Source organism: Lissotriton helveticus, chromosome 4_1 (genome assembly GCF_964261635.1).
Source record: "Lissotriton helveticus chromosome 4_1, aLisHel1.1, whole genome shotgun sequence".
In the NCBI taxonomy this organism is placed as follows: domain Eukaryota; kingdom Metazoa; phylum Chordata; class Amphibia; order Caudata; family Salamandridae; genus Lissotriton; species Lissotriton helveticus.
The window spans coordinates 57,585,694-57,607,774 of record NC_136063.1 but is presented as its reverse complement, the minus strand read 5'-3'; the positions used below and the strand labels follow the sequence as shown (position 1 = coordinate 57,607,774).

Here is a 22,081-nt window from a genome sequence, read left to right as displayed (position 1 = left end):
CCTGCCCATGGAATTAATTCCTAAAATGCACTTCTCAAGTCAGGCGAATGGCTGCCTGGAAGAGTCCAAAAGTCCCTTTCTGTATGCCTATGTATGCATGTGAAAACCTATGCTGTGTGTTGTATATTGTGTGGAGTTTGAGTGTCAGTAATAGGTTTTTCCACATAGCTAATGCTGGCTCTATCGAGACCTGAAGAGCGGCAGTGAAACAGTTACAGATACAAGTTGTCCAACTCGATTTCCATGACTTACCCCTTTGCTGACCTCTGTGTCCTGTACTTAGGGCTGGTGTCTGTGATGTACTTCCAACATGACCACCATACTTTAGGAGAAACACTGTACTCAGTGTAAATATGCTGAAGCATTGAGCCAGAAAATCCTGGTGTGCATTTGATGGTTATTGTGTTTGATTGTGAGAATACCAATTAGAAAGGGTGTGTCTTGCAGAATTGTTAACTACAGGCGTGCTAAGTAAGCTGTCCATGCATGTCATTATTTCCCAACCAGTCGTGTTTTGTTGCAGGTCGCGATGACATCGTTCCCACTGTGCAGTGTAAAGGTTCAGCAATGACATTGTCTCTCAACAAGTGCCTCCTGGAGAGGTTCAATTACAGCTTCACACAGATGCATTTTGTGGATACGAACTGCACAGCCACAACTTCTCTGCAGCTGGAGGGAAACAAACGTGTGGTCCAAATTAAAGCCATTCCACGGGCAGGATGGTGTGGAAATGAGATGGTGGTAAGAGAGGATACACATTATGCATTTTAGGCCTTTAAGTTAGTAAAGGTGTTGTCATATAACATATTTACTTCAGTGCAGAAAATAAATAAGAAGTAATGCATTGTGTAGTAGTGTTCTTCAACTCTTTCCTAAATTGGAGAGGCATTGGGGGGGTCCTGAAGGAGACAGGGTTACTGTTCCAGATCCTGGGTGCATGACGTAAACGGCCGGCTGTCTTGTTTTGTCTTTTTTACACTTCTAAGTCTGCAGTCTGATGGTTTCCTGGCTGAAAGTATATCACAAATACCCAGAGATGGTGAGCTTGTCTTCAAGATAAGTGAGGATGATGGTTGTGATGGTTGTGATGGCTTTTGTGAATGATACAGCTGGTTTAGAAGATAGTGTGGTTGGCAATGAGAGTCAATGGTGTTCCAATAGGATGAGGGTGGTGTGATATGTCTTGCTGTGGTGTGTAGAATTCCTTTAGGCGGTGCCAGTGCAGATTCCAATAAGCAATGGAGCAGAGAGTACACACTATCCAGATGCAAGAGCTCTACGTTTCAAATAACAATTCTGATGTCACTTTCTGAGAGAGCTGGTTCCAGTCCATCCTTGCTTTTTTGACATTGATGTCCAGTGTGAACCCAAGTGACTTGGCATTTCATTAAGTTCAGATTCAAAATTATCAAAGTTCATGTTATTATCATGCCATGTCATACCAGCTTTTTGACAAATTAGAGAATTCTGTCATGGTTGGGTAGAAATTCAGGTTGGTGTTGAACATCCATGTCTGGATTATGTGCGGCTTGTGCGGGATTCAAGGCTTGTGCAGGTGAGATCTAACAGTTGTTAGATACTCATTAGAGTCAGATCTACTTCATGTTCAATCAAAGTGCTACTAGACACTCAGCAGATGCACAGCTGCTAAATGCGAGATCTAGCAGCTGTTAAATACACAACAGACTCTCAGCTACTTCATGTGGGATCAAATAGCGGCCAGACACTCAGCAGATGCATGGTTGCTGCATGTGTAGTCTAAGAGCTGCTAAATGTTCACTACTATAGCCTTAGAGCCCACTGTAGAGGACAATACCAGCCATTAAAGGCCTGTTCCAGCATTGAAGACCAGAGCTGATGGTTTTTCCACATCCTGTAGGTCTTAATTTAACACTCTTTATGGTGGATACTATTTCCAACTGCAGTTTCCTCACCTTTAAAATATCTCCAAGGAAGAGATTTTTTTCCAGAAATATACCTGTGAGCCACTAGATGGTGCCATACGGCTCCTCTTTCGCTTCATATTACCCTGAAGAGCGGGCTATGAGCACCAGCCAACCGACTTTATTTCTTTGGGCCTGGTTTAAAGTTTGACTGACAGGGTACTGTGATGGGGAACACTGCCTGCCAAATTATTGGGCAGGCATTAATTTGGCAGAGACCCTGTTGGCTAAGTCAACAGCATACTTCCTCAACTGATCAATAGGAAAAAACAGGAATGACCCTTTACACCCTGGGAAACACCCACAGTTGTATTTGCTTCTTAAGCAGAAACTTCTCCTTTAGGAGTTAGTTTTATAGAAACAAAAAAAGAATAAAATGCCGTCTGCCAGGCTCTGCGCCCAACCCACCAATACTTCAAATTACAACAGTGCATGACCTTCAGTCATGCGCATTGTGGTTGGCTGAAGGCCCTTGCACTCAGCCAGGTACTGTGATCAATATACCACGAGTTGCCTATGGACACCAACCTATATTGTATTTTTTTCATATATTTTGTATATTCTTTTCAGGTACCCCAGTACTCCCACAGGATAGGTGTGCAAGATTTACCCATATGGCATTGTGGAGGCTTGCAAGGGCAGGAAGGCTGACTGGGTCCCTTGGCAGTTCTGCAGAATTCACAGCAGTATTTCTTGGTCCTGCTCACAAGTGCAATAGGATCCAGGTGTCTCTAACCTGCTTATTTATATATTACTTTTAATAGAAGTTAAGGACACCAGTATTTAGACCCCGAGAAAAGTAGTGTCAGCCACAATGTTTTCCTCTGGTTTGCAGCTAGCAATCAGATCATTCGGTACCTGGTACTGAAAGGGCAGATGGGAGAAAAGGCTCCTGTGTCCAATCACAGGGTTCCATGTTTTTTTCAATAAGTAAGTAAACATTTTGAAGAGCGTGCGATTTTTTAGGCGTCCCGGTGCTAACAGTTACTAAGAACCAGACAAAATACCCATTTAACGATTAATAACAGGTTATGCTGTTAGTAAAAAGCCATGTCTTTAGAGACTGAAGTAATTTGATTCAGATCTCAATTGCAGCTAAGAAGGAGAAACTTCTCTCTCCCCATCGTGCTTTGTTTATTTTTTGAAGTGAGACAAGCCTTGCCATGATCATGATACATGGCAGGCAAAGATTAAGCATGGGCGGATCTAGCGGATCTCGCGTACGCGAATTTGCGGATTTACGGATTCGCAATCCTCAAAATCCGCGAACTCTCGCGGATTAGCGGATTTTTCCGGTTTTTTTGTTGGCGAGCGTTCGCGAGGATTTGTGGACCATTTCGCAATTGCGAACTTACTTTTCGGCTCGCAACGGCCACGACTATGTTGTTTCTACGTCTGGTTTATCATCACAGGTTCACAGCACCCTCTGTTTCACCACTGCCACCCTCTGGTACACCCATGCCACCCTCTGGTACATCCTGACTGCCACCCATTAGGTTTGTTTATCACTGTAGATTATGGGGGTGAAAAAAAGCAAGCACACCGCCCTGCTTCAACTGCCATGAATTAATTTGGGGTTGATTAATGTGTCACTTATTTTTAAACTTCCAGTCTGGCTGGCACCTGCTTCCTTCCTTATCTGTAATTTGCTTTCTGTTGCAGTGAAAGCAAGCACACCTGCCCTTCTTCAACTGCCATGAATTAATTAGGGGGGGATTAATGTGTCAGTAATTTTGAAACTTCCAGTCTGGCTGGCACCTGCTTCCTTCCTTATCTGTAATTTGCTTTCTGTTGCAGTGCAATTTTTTTTCACAGGACCTTTATGGTCTACTTGTAGCTATTCTATGAGCCTGCTGTTTGGGTCATAGCAGGGTCATGGAATAGTTGCAAATAGGCAACTGAACTCTGGAGGGGCCCCTCAGGAAGCACTAGAGTGAATGGTTACTAATGTTAAGTTTGAACTTTTGCACCTGCTGATTGCTTTCAGTTTAGCAAAAATCATTTGTCTGCAATTTCGCGTCATTTGCGGGGCGCGAATCCGTGCGAGATCGATTTCGGAAGCCGCGAATGCGAACGAATACACTTTTTTTTTTGCGGCGTGTATGTTCGCGTGATTTTTTTCGTGTTCGCAAGGCGCTTGTAGCTATACGTTTGCGAAGTTACCCTAGCGGTCGTACACGGGCGCAGCCATCTTGTTTGCGTGACGTAATTCCGTTTCCGGCCGCTATGTGTAATCTCGCAAAGTGTGCTGCTCGCTAGTACAATTTCGCACGTGCTCGCGAGGTAAATCTCGCGCGAACTTACCCACGCGGTCGTGAATGGGCACTGCCATCTTGTTTCTCGTTCATTGCTATGGTTCTGGGCATGCTTTCTGTATCCTCTCTGAATCTCTGCCATCCTTTGCTTTTTTTGAAGTTTATTTGATCTATTTTACTTATTATCTATCCCTCTCTTTTTCTAGCTCTATATTTTTGTGTTTTCTGCTACTTTTTGTTAATTTTAAACTACTTTTGTAAACTCTTCTATTTTCTTCTTCCCTATTCTATTTCTTCTTTATTATTCAACTCATTTCTGCCCAGACCATGGTAAAGGGAGCCGGGAAGCACCCTGAGAAGGGGAAGGGTCCCGCACCCCGCGCCCGGCTCCCGTGCGGGCGTTTGAGGGGGGAGCAAGTGATGCCACGGGAGATCTTTAGCGCGGAGGAGGTGGCCGCACTCATCTTCCACGTCCAGCGCCGCCTCCCCAAGACCATCCTGGGAGGCGGCAAGATCGCAACCGGCTATGGCATCCGGGAGCGCCGGAAGCGGTGGGAGAAGGTGTGCCGGGCCATGTTTAAGCTCTCTGGGGTCCGGCGCACCTATAACCAGGCCACCCACCGCTGGACGGATGTCATGGACCGGGAACGGGACTTGCTGGACGCGCTCGGCGTAGAGGTCCCCGGGCTTGGTGAGTAGTAGTAGCCATTTCTAGCTATTTCATCACTAATCTGTTTTATCCAGCTCTGTTATTTGCAAATGTTTGTTCTTTACCAAGAGCAATAATGCTGCCGATTACATTAGGTAAATTATATTTCAAAATCTTCTATGCATTTCAGGTGCACTGCTCTCCTTCTCAGTAGCCTTTCTTGCTACTATGCCTATTTGTTTTGTATTTTGTGTTCATTTCATTGGCCTGAGAAATTATGTATGAGTGTAGTGTAAAGAACTGCGTAATGCTAGACACTAAGGGTCATATTTTCAATTACCGGCGCATCCCTGCAAAGTAGCAGGGATGCGGCAGTAATTGTGCGCCATGCCACCACCACCCATTGTCCCAAAACGTCACAGAAGCCTTACGCATCTGTGGCGTAAAGGCGGCGCATTGCTGGAGTTGCGTGCCAACGATGGCGCAGCTCCAGTAATGCTCTGGGGTGCCCTATCTCCCCAATGCAGGAGAAACAAATAAGGCTTGGGTCTTTACACTATCTGGCCTAGACCACTCTAACTAAGACAACAAAGAAACAGTTGACCAGGTAGGTTATTTTTACAACAAAGTCTAGTACCACTTACCAAATTAATCTAAGTGGACACACTTGTGGTTTAGTATTTTTACTTATTTTTCAATTTTTAGCAGTTCATTTCATAAATGGCTGAAGAAGGGTACAATTAAATGACAACAAAAAATGCACATAAAAAGTATGCTTATTAGACATAAACTGTACAATCACCGTGAGTGAGACATATTTACAAATATACAATTAGTACAAACCAAACAGTATAAAACGAGAAATGCCTATCCTCATTAAATGTTCAAGGCACCAGTCCTAGTATCTAACCTGCAAGCCAGCAGGAAGCTTTTTAGATGTAATTATTAGCCCGCTAGCTTGCCTATACTGGAATGCACAAATTTCTAGGGTCAAAAAATCAGGTTAAATTAATCTTGAATCACACTCCTGATATGCCCTTTGTGTAAATTCTTCCAGTATCGTGCCAACGCGTTTCGGACCCACACGATAATCTGGGGTACTCCTCAGGACCTGGACTGGAAACTTGTCCTGTACTGAACTGTGGCGTGTTTAGCACTATGTTCCTTCTTGTCAGGGAAACTGCGATTCTGTAGGCGGGATTTTCAGTGTTCACCCTTGTGTAATGTCTCCTCGCAGAGGTCGCTCGCGTCTCACTCGGCGGTGTCCCTCCAGCGTCTGCCGGTCAGATCTTCAATCCTCGCCTCAGTCTCACGATCAGCTTGCAATTTGGCGTCTTGACAGAATCGCAGTTTCCCTGACAAGAAGGAACATCAAGGAACATCAAGCCGTACGTCGGCTTCAAGCAGGCGCAGGGTTTGAGTCACGCATCATTGTCCTAAAAGTGACTGATTGACATCTTGTAGATTTCCCTCAGCTACTTTTAGGATTCGTTCCTGCGCAGGAACGCCCTCCCTTGCGCCGGAACGCCCCCTGATGGTGCAGGGCTTTACAACGTGATGCATCTCCCATATGCGTTTTTTTTAATATATACGTCGCACCATGGCGACTCTTTTGTTCTGCCGCTGCGTCACAAAAGTCACGCAACAATGGAGGAAAATGAGCCGCAAGGGACTTCTAAATCAGCCCCAACAGACTGAAGTCCAGTCCTTCCTTTAGACACATGGCTATAAGAAGAAATAGTGGTGGTGGTCGGTGGATTGATATTTTGAGTATTCACTGATCTGCAAGCAGGGTGGACTTTGTCTGTCACTTTGCGTGCTGCGGACTTCTGCCTGCCAGGCCTAGGCAAACCTTTTTAGTAGTCTGTTTATTGAGTTACATAGGAACTTTGAAAGTCAACGGTCCGCAAATCAGGCAATACGAATAACGTAGTATACCATATGAGATAGGTCAATATATCCCGTGGAATAGTTGTCTATCTATTTGCTATTTCTCCAAAATATTTTGTTATAGTTCTTTTGAAATGTTTGATTTGGTTGACAAATCTCATCCATGTTTTCTGGTCTTTCTTTCTTTCATGTTGTACATCAGCTCCCCCCAAGGGCAAGAGGACACAGGAGGAGGGTGCTGTTCAGGAGGATGCAGGCCAGGATCGGGCAGGCGAGGGCTCCTTTGCTGGCCCCAGTAAGTTTTAATTTTAATAAAGAGTACCTATTTTTTCCTAGCGTTCCTCATTCGATTTTTTCTAAATCGTCTTTGATCTTCTTGTAGACTGGATCTAAATTCTTATCCTGCCTCGACTATGACTCCCTGTGGTATTACTAGATTATTCTTATTAGTCTGTTTGTGTAGCTAACTAAGATTGCACATTTGGCAATTCCATTGGACTCCCATTCTAGTCAGCAATAGCTCTATGCACTGAGTGCAGTCCTCTGGGATTGTCCATAATGTCTTTTCAAGTCTTCTAAATGTTTATGCTTTGACAATTGCCAACAATAAAAAGGTGAATGACCACCAAGAAAGAATAAGATACTACTTTACTTTTGTTTTGGATAGGGGGACAATCCATTCTACTACTGTTGCAGGGACAAATCTGCACAAACCGAACTATGAACACTAAATAGTGCATTGTTTATCAATTATAGGCGCAGGTAGACTTTCTTTCCACATACCTCAGTGATATCAGACTTTGAAGAACCCCCAATCTCCTTACTGACTAGATAGTGTGGCAGAGTCATTTAGCTCCCTAAGTCACCGATGATTGATCCCCAATGATCATTAGATTATCCTACGCAGGGCAAGAGTACGGAGTCACAGTCAAGAAGTGTCAGAGGCACTCATGCTTGCAAAAATTCCAAAACCTTTAGCTCATCCACTCTAGTCTGGAGGACCAAAAACCACAGAGTCTATTTAAGTTTAAAAGCTTTATTAAAACTAAACACATTTATTAAAATCAACTTTGTCATAAAAGTAAACGTTTAACTGAAAATGGAAAAGTGCTTAGTGCTAACGATTAATTGGACACATTTCTTGTGGTCGAGCTGAGCTCTCACCTGGTTTGAACTTGATCGTGTTCTTAGAAGTCAAGCTTCTGTTAGGAGAAAAAGTGTTGTGTGTTAAAAATAAAAAGCAAGCATTCATCAGTTGTGCCAAAAAGTGCAGCAAGACAACAGCCTTCCCTGGAAAAAGGAACATTTTTACTGTAGAGTATACAGTTACAAATTATTACATTGTATTTCGTTTTTTTTTACTTTCTTTATTCCTCCTAGACCAAATATTATACAGTAGTGAGTGGTGTATTCTAACATTCTAAAAATTTACTTTGTAGGTGGAACATCTGGTGGCGGGGCCAGTGCGGAGGTGGTGGATGAGGAGGACAACTCTTCTGGGGAGGAGGCGGTGCGAGTGGCGGACGACACCAATGTGCCTGTGAGGGTTGACACGGTGGTGGCGGGCACAGGTAAGCTATATATTCGAAAAGCGAAAGAAGGGTGTAAGTAAGTGTGGAAGGACGAGAAATTTTATGATGGCTGGCAAAGAAGAATGATATGTGTTTGCTTGGCCCCCGAGGTGGCTGGGAAGGAAAGAATATGGTATGGTGCATGGCTGGGTCAATGATGAAGCAAGGATGGGTGGAAGGACAACAGCCTGGGTGGGTGAAACATAAACTGTATGTGTGCATATACTTTGAATGGATGGATGCCTGGAGCATGGTATTATCTGACTCTTAGATAGCACATGTGTATCTAGAGTGAGTAGATGGTCACTGGATGAACTAAGTGTTACCTTGAAGAGCATGTAACACCGCATCCGCACGTCCGTTCCAGTGTAGGGAAGGCAAGGAAAAGAAATTGTAAATTTGTCCAATACTACCATGAATAGTAGCAATAGTTTGTATTGCAACTGCAAGCACAGCATATATCCGGTTATTACGGTGGACACTCCGTACCTCTCTTAATAACTTTAGTTTAGTAGTAGTACGTCATTCATGTGTGGGTGTATCACTGTTCACTCAATAATAAGCAAAGCACCTAAAGTCATCCCATATGTCATCAAATACATCCCATGTGAAGTGATAGATAATCTAATTATTTAGATTCTTCATTTTCCTTTTCTAGTACTTATTTGCACTGTAGGGTGAAAGGTAAATTGATTAAGCAGTAGCCCTTGTAACAGAGTATTCTCAGTGCCACCCGTAATAGAAAAGTAATAGCTTCACCACCTGCATGTACTGGACCGGTACAGTAACGCAAGTCTGTCTCACTCATCATGGTGTGCGTCTGTTTTTCTCGGGTGCAAGTTCACTGCGCTGGCATTCTGCCGGCTTGCATAAGATAACGTACCAATTTTCCGAAACAAGAGAGAAGAAGAAGAATAAGACTGGTGTACTGTCATAGTCGACTGTAATGGAAGTCCATAGTGGTCGTAGAATGTGTTCATTAAACTACCACTAATGTTAGAGCAAGGATGCAGAAGTGGGAGGTTAGATAGATACTGTCCTCAATAGTTATGTACTGTGCTTTCAATTTGCTACTTGTACTGTGACACAACTTTCGGCTCAATCACTCTGTGTTATTAATGTTAAGGAGCATTGGTTACAGACTATGTCTTTCTTTCTTCATATAGTTGCTCCTTCCAAATCGACATCACGGAGGGAGCAGGCTTGAATGGCCCGGCAACGGAGGCTGGATGCCACTGTCGCGGAATATCGGCGGCTGGTGGCCCTGGAGGAGTCGGAGGACGCGCAGTCGACCGGTGCAACCACAACATCCTCGACTGGGACAGCTGCATCCTCCTCCATGACCCCACGGGCTGCCAGCCAGCGCAGTGCTCCAGCGGTACGGAGCCGGGCTAACAAAGCCAACCGCCACCGCCAAGCAGCAAAAAGACCAGCTGCCCCCCACAGGAGCTGCAAGGCACGCCAGCGCCGCCTAGGAGTGAGAATGTCCTACCTGGAGCAGGAGGTCCATAGGTACAAGAACTTGGTGGAGGGCCTCCGCTTCGAGCATGCCACCCTCCGCAAGGAGTATGATGCCCTGGCCGCAAAATTCACCAGCACCCTCCAGTAGTGGAGTGTCCCTTGCCCTTTTTTTAGAGACTTTTGGGGTGTGGGATTTGGGAGTTGGGTGCTTTTTGGGACTTTTCAAAGACAATCGTTGGGGTTAGGGAGGGTCTTGAGGGAGATTATTTTGTTAGGGCTACATAAATATACTTTTTTAAACTTTATCTGACCATACCTGTTTTTTACTGCTTTTCAGTCTGGTGGGTGGGGGTGTAACAGTAAGTTTGTTTTCCTGAAGAGTCCTAGGACTTTAGTAGTACTACCGTCAATCTCTTGTCTAGTCCTAATACTCCATTATACTACCTCCCACCAAACGCTTATCTTACCTGTAATTTGTGTTAGAAATTAGGGCTAGGCCCAGGGCTGGCTCCACGTGAAATGGGGATTAAGGTTGGCAATCCTGGGCGGATGAAATTTCCTCATTGCGGTGGTACTAGTGGTGTGACACAGTGGCAGTTGCATGCCTATGGAAAAAAAGAAAACGAAACCTGGTTTGTCCTTACTGTAGCATTACAACGGTTACGGTACACTCGAGAATATAGCAGGTGACAGTACACTAGAACAGTGCCACAATGTAGCCTAACAAATGGTAAAGTATTGCAAGTATAACTAGTACTTGCGTTGAATTTATTTGACATTGGCTCCTACTACTACAAGAAATAGTACCGAAGCTGAGTAAGTCTAGAATATATCCTCGTATTCCTTCACCAGCCTGTTGCTATGACCTTATCCTCCCCAGCAAGTGTGTGGAATTATTGATGTCATTTAGTCAGACATCAAGCAAAACCACACAGCCCGGGGGAAGAGGGTTAGGGTTTGGAAAATGGATGGGAATGGGGGTTTCTTTTTGGGTAGGTTTTGTTGAGAGAAGAAAAAAAAAGCACAGCATGGACAAACAATAATTGAAGATAAAGAAATCTTTGGGTACAAACTAAAGCTAACCACATGCAGTCACACTCATAGAAGAAAACAATGGATACTGTATCTGTATTCTGTATGTTGTTGGAGTTGTCCTGTTGAATTTGGTAAGTAAGTTGCATGCAGCAAACAATTCCTCTTATTAGCGGCACTCCTCCATTCCAGCTGACGCTTCGTCCATCAATGTTGGTGACCACTGACAGAAGACACCCTGTCCACTGCCTGCCTGGCGGATGTTGACTGAAACCCGGCCTGTAATTATTGAACGGAAAACAGGAAGTGCTATTACAATACCACTGATAAATAAATATAAGGTATGTACGCTGTGTGGTGCAAAAAGTCACACTTTGATTTCCCTAATAGACAGTACAATATTTTTGAAATTGCGTACTCTGTCAGAGTCACCTTTTTAAGGATAAATAAGTATGGCCAAAATATTATAACGGATCTTTCCCCTCAAGGTAGGTGTACTGTAAACTGTGTTTTAGAACAAAATTTGACCTTCCCAGCAATGCTCCGACCAAGACCCTTACTAAAGCCAGTCGCAAATGTAGAAGACCCCCAATCAGATCTCAAAAAACGAGGCCTAGCAGAAAAATGGTGACAAAACGTACTTTAAAAGTAAAAGTAGGCCCAAATACACCCTTACCCACCGTGGATTGTATTCAAACCACTTGCAAGCAAGCAAAAGTATCCATAGCCAGCATCGCTCCAAGAGTGCTCTAAAACCCCAGAACTGAGTTGCAATAGAACACCCCGAAACACATGCAATCCTGCTGCTAGGGCTAACCCTAACGAACCCTAAGTTACAAAAAGTGCCAAAAGGTTTTGCCTTATGGATTTTGTCCAAAACACTTCTATCCGGTATTAGACCTTCCCAGGAATGCCCCAAGACCCGCCAACCCACCCGCAAAAAAGCACGCGACAACACCCCCAAACAGCCAAAAAGCAAAATCTCATACTTACAATATCTCTCGGCCTTCGGTCCAAACGCGCTGTGCAGCTAGGTCATCATCATCATAACTCCTGTTTTCCACCACGGATTTCCTGAAAAGCAAATGCAATCAAGATTAGACTGTCGCAGCAGTGCTTCGACAGAGACCCCGCAACCCACCCACAAACACCAGGAAGCCCACCAAAACGCTACATTGAGCAAGATGTCAGAAGAAATAGCAAAAAAAAGGCTTTGCCTTATGGATTTTATCCAAAACACTTCTATCCGGTATTAGACCTTCCCAGGAATGCCCCAAGACCCGCCAACCCACCCGCAAAAAAGCACGCAACAACACCCCCAAACAGCCAAAAAGCAAAATCTCATACTTACAATATCTCTCGGCCTTCGGTCCAAACGCGCTGTGAAGCTAGGTCATCATCATCATAACTCCTGTTTTCCACCACGGATTTCCTGAAAAGGAAATGCAATCAAGATTAGACTGTCACAGCAGTGCTCCCAGACCCCAAAACTCACCCACAAACACCCGGAACCCCGCCAAAGAGCACCTCAAAGGCAAGCAAGTCAGCAAAAACGGCAAGAAATTTCAGCCTCATATTTGGTCCTAAACACTTTTATCCGTTATTAGAGCTTCACAGCAATGGGCCCAGAGCCGTCAACTCACCCGCAAAGAAGTAGAACACCCCCACAAGTGCTGAGTCTTTCTTCATTGGGCGTAATCCAGCCCTCTGCTTTGAGGGAAATAGGAGGAGGAGGATAGAGGAGCATGTTCTTCTGAACTTGTGAACCTGAGGAATGTAGACTGCGGCACCTTCAAATCAATAAGCAAACAAGTGAAGACAGTTCTGCTGATGGGCTTGTTTTTGGGATTAGGTGATTAAAGTTTGAATTAAATTAACTGTGGAAAACAAAGAAAGACAGACACACAGGAATAAAAGTGAATAAGGACGAAAAAGAAAGTTATTGATTCATTGTCTCATTTTCAGGGCTCGGTGTCAGGGAATAAGAAGAAGATTTCGTCATCATACTCTGCGAATTCAGGCAGGATGAGGTCAGTGTCCCCGAACAGAGAACAAATCCCCTCATCTACGTTGCCGTCCTCCTCGTCTTCATGCGGCGTGCTTTCTCGTACTTTGTAATCTGGTGGTATGAGGTGCTGATTCATCTTGATCATTGTCAGCCGCTCCACATTTTTGGGCGAGAGGCGGCTCCGTTTGGGAGTTACAATGCCACCAGCAGCACTGAAAACACGTTCAGAAGACACACTTGCGAGTGGGCAAGACAAATAGTTTATAGCCAGGTTGGAGAGCTGTGGCCACAATTGTTTTTTCCCATGCCAATACTGCAATGGCTCATCATTAAGAAAGACCTCTGTTGAGTCATTCAGATAGTCCTGCACCATCGACTCAAGGTCCTCAACGGTTCCTCCACTTTGCTTACTTTTTGCTGTGCCTGTGACATTTTTTCGAGAACCATACCCAAGCAAAGTTAGCCAATCCTCTACAGCAGCCACTGTTACTGTTGTGTGTGGTGCAGATGATCCGGTTGCCGGTGTCTTTAACGGCTGAGAGGTCACTTGTGCCACAGCCACAGGTGCAGAAGTGGATTCTTTTGACTGGGGATGGCCTGCTGATGCTGATGCTGATGTACTGCCTTCTCCTTCAATATCCTGCCGTTCTTTTTCAAACCTCTTGGCTGACCAGGCTAGCCAACGTTTGTACTTTTTAACATCTTCATCAGCAAAAGGAAAGAATGCTTGGCCTGCCAGCGCCTTTTTGTAGCGTGGATCCAGAATAGTAGCACAAATGTAATGCTGTTCTGAGTTGATCTTTTTAAGACGTTCATCACCACGTAGGCGGTCTAATAATTTCTCCGACAAAATAAAAGGGTCTTTTTTTTTTTCATCTTTTTCTAACTCAGAAGACACCGCCTTCAGTTGGTGCTCCAGCATGCACAACAATGGGATAGCTTGTCCCAAATTACAGTCCTCCTGGCTGACTGCACGCGTGAAGAACTCAAAAGGACGAAGCATGTCTGTCAGGCTTTTAACTAAGTCCCATTGTGCCGCACCCATCCGCAGGTCCTTCTGAGCTGTACCCTCTGTTAAGAAATAGTGATCGAGTACCGTATACTGCTCATACAGACGCTCAAGCATGTAAAAGGTTGAGTTCCAACGTGTTGCCACCTCCTGGATGAGTGCTTTCACTGGCATTCGACGTTCAAGTAACAGCCTCCTCAGATGCTTCCGGGCCTTAAAAGAATGGCTGAAATGGTTGCACATTTTGCGGCAGGTGGCCATTACCTCGAACGCTGTACTGTCTCTATCACTCAAGAATTTTTGAACTACCAGGTTGATACAGTGCGCCAAACACGGCACTCTGAAATATGCACCCATCGCCATGGCCTTAACTACATTGGCGCCATTATCCGTGGAAACATAACCAATCTGGCGTTTTTTTGGGGACAGCCAGTGAAAGACCTTTTTGTTAAACTCGTCCAAAATGTTTTCTGCTGTGTGACTTTTCTCCAAGCCAAACATGGCTAGTGTTGCATGTTTCCGAGCAGCTTTAAAAACTTGGTCCGGGTCAACACCTGCGTTTAGCTTTGCTTTAACACCTGAAAAAGAGACCCAGTGTGCAGTGATGCACATGTAATCAGCGCCTGCGCCACTGGTCCACATGTCTGTTGTCAGATGTATAGTGTGAACAGCACTCTTCTGCAAAGCTGCCCCAATCGCCTCCAGCACATCTTCATGTAGTGCTGGAACCGCAACTCTGGCAAAATAGACCCGGCTAGGAACCTTCCATTTAGGGCAGAGCGTTGCCACTAATTCTAGAAAACCTACCGCTTCTACAAAAGAAAAAGGGAGAAGGTCCACAGCTAGTATTTTAGCCAGCTTAGTGTTATACAGACGCGTCAGTGGGTGGTTGCGTTCATATGGCGCATCTGAAGAAAACATGGTTCTAATGTTGCCCTGGACCAAGCATTTACGGGATGATAATGACTTCGTTGACGCAATTATGCTCGCTGGTAAACTTTTGCGCGTTGGTGTCTCACTCGCTCCAACACTCTTAGTGTGCCTCTCATGGGGTGTGCTGCTGACAGGGGTACTGGGTGTAAGTGAAGTGTTTGACACGTCTTCTTCCTCCTCGTCATCATCAGATGAAACATCAACGTTTTCTTGACTTCCAATTCAGGCTTCCTTGATCGCCTTTAGGTGCGCAAACCATTGGACAGTGTGCTGTCTCTTAAGATGACCTCTCTGGCCTCCGGTACCATAGTTGGTACCTGACTTACCACGACTAACTGCAACCTTACAAAGGGTACAAATGGCGAACTTTTCCCTTTTTGGGCAAACAGTAAAGAAGTCCCAAACTGGTGACTTGAAGTGTCTGTGGGGCCTGGAGGAGGCGGTGATACTGGTGGTGGTGGTCATGCTGCTAATGCCAGATGAAGTGGAGGATCTGGATTGCCCAACTTTTGTACGTTGTGCACTTTCACCGCCACTAATTAAGGTCGAGGTGGATGGAGGTCCCTTCTTGCCAGAAAGAAATATGGAAGCGGTACGAGTTGGTGTACTACTTAACTCCAATGATTGTGGTGGTGTTTCCACTGCCTCCTCGTCGACAACATCATCATCATCACGCTCAGCAGCTTTTCGGGCTAGGGTCAAAATGTCTGTTTGCTGCATGCCCGCTGGGGCTGCAGTTACCTTTATGATGACTGGGTCGTCGTTGTCAGAGTCTTCATCAGCAGCAGTATCCACCACTTCTTGCTGAGCCTCATCATCACACTCCATAACTCTGAGACTTTGGACGAGCTTCCTTTTACGCTTAACTACCTTTGTCAGATCATGGTGTGCCTCACTCTCAGACGGCAGTGGTGCTGGTTCCCAATTTTGATCCGTATCATCAGAAGGAGGTGTGCTTGAAGAAGATGTAGACACCACCCTTGATCTCTTCCTTGCTAGGGGTGTGGAAGACAATGAATGATCATCAGGAGGAGTGTCTTCCTCAAATGATACCTCGCCTTGATTGTCGATTTCCTGATGTGCCCCTACTTCGGGAGGAACAACTATTGTGGGCACTTGTGACCCTCCATGCACCTCTGCTTGCGCATCTCCTTGCGCTGCCTCTCCTTCCACATGTACTTGGGCTTGTACTTGCACATGTGATAGTTGTTGCGGCTGTGGTTGTTCAACACTCGTCAGATGAGCTACAACAACCTGTGTTGATTGAGGGACATTGCTGCTGCTTTCTTGCGATGAGCCAACATCACTGGTCGATGGTGATTGAACAACTATACTGGCTGCCTCTGCAGCACTCAAGGGCTTGGACTTAAGTTGGCGTGATGGTGGTGGTGGCACTGAGCCCAATGGAGCGGGGGTGCTGCTCCCAGCTTGGTCCCCAGCAGATCCCGCTACTGCTGCAGGCATACTTTTTTTTTTACTCCCAAAAAAAGGGGCGGCCGGCACACCAGTCTCCTTGGTAACTTGCTTCTTCTGCTCCTTACTGGCACCTTTCTTGCTAGAGGAGCTACGGGTAACTTTTTTTGGGGCCATCTTCTTCAGAGCAGGTCAGAACAGCAGGCAGCAGTTGCACGAGTTGCAGAGTTGTCTGTGTCCAGACGTGATGTCGCGTGACGTTATGCTGCACACACACACCGCTGCAGGACTTCTTCCTGGCACTGGTGGTTCTCTTGAGTCTTGTGCACCTAAAAGCAATGGAAGACAGAGGAACATCAGTTCAGTTATACACCCCAAAAAATCGACAAAACACAGAAAAATCAGCACAATCCCATGCCATCCATGATGTTTACATTGAAGACACCCCACAGAAAGACTAGGGCCATGCAAGTATGCAACACTCACTACCCCTGGGCATAATGGATGAAAAGTAGGCAAAATAGGTGCAGGCCTCAGACACTGCCTCTCTTCAAAATGGCCCCTTACACCCCAAGCCAGTCCACATCAACAGTACACCCAAAAAAACAACAAAAAACACAAAAAACGGCACAATCCCAGCCCATCCATGGCCTCAATGGTGTTTAAATTCAAGAAGACACCCCACAGAAAGACTAGGCCCATGCAACACTCACTACCCCTGGGCATATTGGATGAAAAGTAGGCAAAATAAGTGCAGGCCTCAGATACTGCCTCTCTTCAAAATGGCCCCTTACACCCCAAGCCAGTCCACATCAACAGTACACCCCAAAAAAACAGAAAAACAGCCAAAAATCACCACAATCCAATGCCATCCAGGATGTTTGCATTAAAGAGAGTGAGACCCCACAGGCACACTCAGTCCATGCATCACTACCCCTTGGCAAAAGGCCACACCAGCAGCCCCAAAAAAACGACAAAAAACACAAAAAACAGCACAATCCCAGCCCATCCATGGCCTCAATGGTGTTTACCTTCAAGAGGACACCCCACAGAAAGACTAGGCCCATGCAACACTCACCACCCCTGGTCAAAGGGCCCCACCAGCAGCCCCAAAAAACGACAAAAACGACAAAATTCAGCACAATCCCAGCCCATCCATGGCCTCAATGGTGTTTAAATTCAAGAAGACACCCCACAGAAAGAATAGGCCCATGCAACACTCACTACCCCTGTGCATAATGGATGAAAAGTAGGCAAAATAAGTGCAGGCCTCAGACACTGCCTCTCTTCAAAATGGCCCCTTACACCCCAAGCCAGTCCACATCAACAGTACACCCCAAAAAAACAGAAAAACATCCATAAATCACCACAATCCAATGCCATCCAGGATGTTTACATTAAAGAGAGTGAGACCACACTACAGGCACACTCAGTCCATGCACCACTACCCCTAGGCAAAAGGCCACACCAGCAGCCCCCAAAAAAAGACAAAAACAACAAAAAACAGCACAATCCCAGCCCATCCATGGCCTCAATGGTGTTTAAATTCAAGAGGACACCCCACAGAAAGACTAGGCCCATGCAACACTCACCACCCCTGGGCAAAGGGCCCCACCAGCAGCCCCAAAAAAACGACAAAAAACAATAAAATCAGCACAATCCCAGCCCATCCATGGCCTCAATGGTGTTTAAATTCAAGAAGACACCCCTCAGAAACACTAGGCCCATGCAACACTCACTACCCCTGGGCATAATGGATGAAAAGTAGGCAAAATAAGTGCAGGCCTCAGACACTGCCTCTCTTCAAAATGGCCCCTTGCACCCCAAGCACATGTTGCCTGTACCAGCCAGCACTCAAGATGGCCACCACCACCACCCACATGGCCAGTCCACATCAACAGTACACCCCCAAAAAACAGAAAAACAGCCAGAAATCACCACAATCCAATACCATCCATGATGTTTACATTAAAGAGAGTGAGACCACACCACAGGCACACTCAGTCCATGCACCACCACCCCTGGGCAAAAGGCCACACCAGCAGCCCCCAAAAAACGACAAAAAACAATAAAATAAGCCCAATCCCAGCCCATCCATGGCCTCAATGATGTTTAAATTCAAGAAGACACCCCACAGAAAGACTAGGCCCATGCAACACTCACCACCCCTGGGCAAAGGGCCCCACCAGCAGCCCCAAAAAAACGACAAAAACAACAAAAATCAACACAATCCCAGCCCATCCATGGCCTCAATGGTGTTTAAATTCAACAAAACAGTTGTATCATGCACCCATAACCAACCCTGGTCCTACTGGATACTGTGGCTACCCACAATATAATTTATTTAATGTTCTGAAAAAGTTCAAAAATTGTAGTTGCAGCAACTGTAATGCCCCAAACAAACTTACTTGTGAAAGTTGATTTCTAATCCAAAAGTGATCCAAAGAAAGTCAAAAAGGCCTCAAATCCAAATATCCAGCAGCACCCACAAAAAGTAATCCTTCCAGCTCCAGATCCAAATGAAAGTGACCAGGAGATGGACAAAGCACTGGGAGGAGCCTGCTGGACAGGAACAGGAAGTTGGAGACTGTGGGGCACTTCCTTCCCTCCCCCCCCAAAAAAATGGACTCCTTGCAAAAAAAAGGCCATGCAAATGTCAACCTGAGGAGTGATTCTGATAAAAATCATCATTTTCTGAAGGTTTATCCTGTTTGCTGGTGGATTTCTTGTGCAGAATTGCAAAATCTCTATTTCGCGAGTGCGAGATTGTTCCTTTCCGCCGCAACTACGTGTTCGCAATTGCGAACTCTCGCGAGGTGTGCTGTGCAAGGTGGCAAGCCGCGATTACGTATTCGCGGGCGCCAAACTCCCGCGGGATCACGCAGCAAGATCCAATATGGCGCGGCACTCGCAAAATATGATCGAGAAAAACAACTCGGCAAACGCTTAATGACGGAAAGTGAACGCCGTGCACCACGCCGCGCGCCGCAACCAAGCAAAAAATCCGCCGCGAGCGGATTCACGGATTTTCGACAAATTCGCGAGAGTTCGCGGATTGCGAATTTGCCGAAAATCCGAAAAATCCGCGAGCGGAGCAGATTTTACGCCCATACTTAGCAAAGATATCTTGAAATTACACTGGACCACTTCTGTGCACAGCTTTGTGGACTGTACACACAGCCTTGAATTTGATTCTTTCACTGACAGGTACCCAGTGAAGATTCCTAATGTTTTTGTGGGGAGATGCACATTTGGGTATTCCCAAAAGCATACAGCCAGTAGTATTTTGGCGGGATTGGAGCGTCAATAGCAAGCATTTCTCAATACACATATAGAATGTATTACAATCATCTAACATATATAATACCAGGGCCACCACTACCATTTTCTGCATTTCTTCTGAAATGAATGGAAGTTTTATCCTCACAACTCTAAGGAGATGGACACATGCAGAGGTGAACTGTTTAATTTAAGCTGATAAACACAGCTGATCGTCAAATAGCACTCCCAGGTTTTTCCTTTCTTAACAGGGTGGGTACGGTGACCAAGATTTGCCACCCACCTCAACTTTTCCAAAAAGACCGGATTGGCCCAAAATGAATTACTTCAATCTTTTCTGAATTCAACTTTAGGCAATTTTCCTGCATCCAGAAGACTCAGAATTGTGTGTTATCTGCATAGGATACTGCAACAAACCTATATGACCAAATGAGTTTCATCAGAGGGGTGACTTAGAACTTGAAAAGTGTAGGAGATAAAGATGATCCTTGTGGTACTCCGCTGGGTAAGGAGAAAGGGTCTGATGTGATATCTCCAAAGGACACCCTTTGCTCTCTGTTGGATAGGGATGATTGTAGGATAGTAAGGGCTGCACCTCTAATTCAGATACTCTCTAAATGACTGAGGAGCATTGAATGGTTCACCATATCAAATACAGCTGAGAGACTGAGAAGTCTTAGTACACCCTCCCTCCGTGTTCCACCAATTAACGCATCTCTTCTATGGCAATCACTTGAACTGACTCCATAGAACATTGAGGTCTGCAATTGTGTTGAAAGGGATCCAAAACATTGTGGGCATCTAGAAAGTACCTAGGGGTAGAGCAAGCCTAGATATGGGTCGGTAGTTTTTAGTATCTCTCCGATCCAAGGGGGCTTTCTTTAAAAGGGGGCATACCAATGCTTTTTTTTACAATTCATTGGATAGACAGAATATCGAGTTGTTTATTTCAAACTACAACAATATTGAGTTTGAAATATCAAGGTACAAGAATATCGACAGCAAGTATATTGTTGAATAGAATATCAACAGTAAGGTAAGAAAAATGTTTTTTTTAATATTGAAGTCTGTAATATCATTTTTAAAAATACCGTTGTTAATAATTATCAATATTTATATTAGTGTTCTGTATTTTAATATGTGTGTTAAAAGCATGTGATGTAATTTTTTGGTATAAGTGTAGATTTTTTTAATATATGTGTTACATTTTTATTAGTAATTACTTTTTTGAAAATACATTTTTGCTTAATTTAGTTCTGTAGCGGGTTGTGGGTTTATAGGGGAATAGGGTGGGAAGTAATTTAATTATACACATTTTTTATAAATTTGTATGTATTATTATGTATAATTAATGTATTATTAATTATTTATTAATGTGTTATTAATTATTAATAATTAATTAATTATATTAATGGTGTTATTTTTTTAAGAGTGGGTCGTGGGTTTATAGGGGAATAGGGTGGGACATAATTTAATTTTTTTAAACATTATTATAGTTTTTTTGTTATTATTACTTATGCACAATGTATAATTAATTAACCTTTTCGACGCTCATGACAAGCTGAGCTCGTCATGAGCCAAGGCGCTCCGGTGCTGTGGTAAATAAAATATTACCCTGTCATAATTTCTATAAATAAACAAAGTGTCATGCATTAAATGAGAGGCAGAGTCCGTGGTGTCCAATTCAAAAGGGCTTTATTTCCATAACTCGAGTTAGGGGAGAATCAGTTCCATCACCACTAAGGTTCAGGAAGGGTCTTCTAAACATTATTTTCTGATTACATATTTATACGTGCAATCTTGTACATAGGAGGAGCGCTCGAGGCAGAGCAAGAGAGAAAAGAAGATAAGAGCATGTGGGTGTGCATGAGGGTGTACACTTGATGAGTCATAGGTGAGTCATAGGTGGGTGGATACATGGAGGGGGGTTGCATGGCAGGCTGGAACTTTGCCCTACTTGTGCGTGCAACTTGATCATGACGTGCAACTGACGTGTAACTGGGGGGAAAGCTGACATTCAGTCTGGTAGGGAGGCCTTCAGTGTCAGGGCGACCAGTACGTCTGGTATTATCTGATATCTTGAGTCCGGGGATGTATTATCTGAAGCAAAGGTCGCTCATCACTAAGAGCCAGAGAGGGCATATATTTCTTCGTTCATTACGTGGGGGCTGTGGGCTTTCTACGGATGCAAGCTCTGTAATTCACTTAAACGGAGACAGAAAGGCTAGGCCCTATCTCTGCAGACGGGTTCTGTTTACCTTCTTCACTGGGCAGGAATGTGATTCTGTACAACAAGCAGATAACTATTTTGCAAAACACTGTCTTGGCACCCCGTGCTGGGTCTCTTTCGGCTGAGCCAGAAGTATGCGAGGTCAGGGATACGTAGCTCTCAGAGTGTCTGAGCCATGAAAACCCTAATTCAGAAACTGGCTCAGGCTGAGCCACAAAACGGGTTCATCGTGATTTATTTAAAAGTGCACAATGCAAATACATGGGCCTTAAATGCTAACTTAATATTTCTTACATGGGAGACTTGATGACTGGCATCCTAATGCAGGACGTAAATGCAGAGGCCTCTTTGTTCAGGCCACTTAAGGGAAAAGGCATGGATGACATGCACATACATTAAACATAGGGT

General features: G+C 44.7%; 1 protein-coding gene across 1 annotated transcript in view; it reads left to right on the top strand.

The window, feature by feature from the left end:
* Window positions 1–22,081, top strand: part of LOC144828315 (uromodulin-like) — a 252,905-nt gene that overhangs the window by 63,662 nt on the left and 167,162 nt on the right. The window contains exon 2 of the mRNA XM_078686403.1: window positions 524–741. Coding sequence (XP_078542529.1) covers window positions 568–741 — 174 coding nt within the window. The 5' untranslated portion in view covers window positions 524–567. The remainder of the gene's footprint in view (window positions 1–523; window positions 742–22,081) is intronic.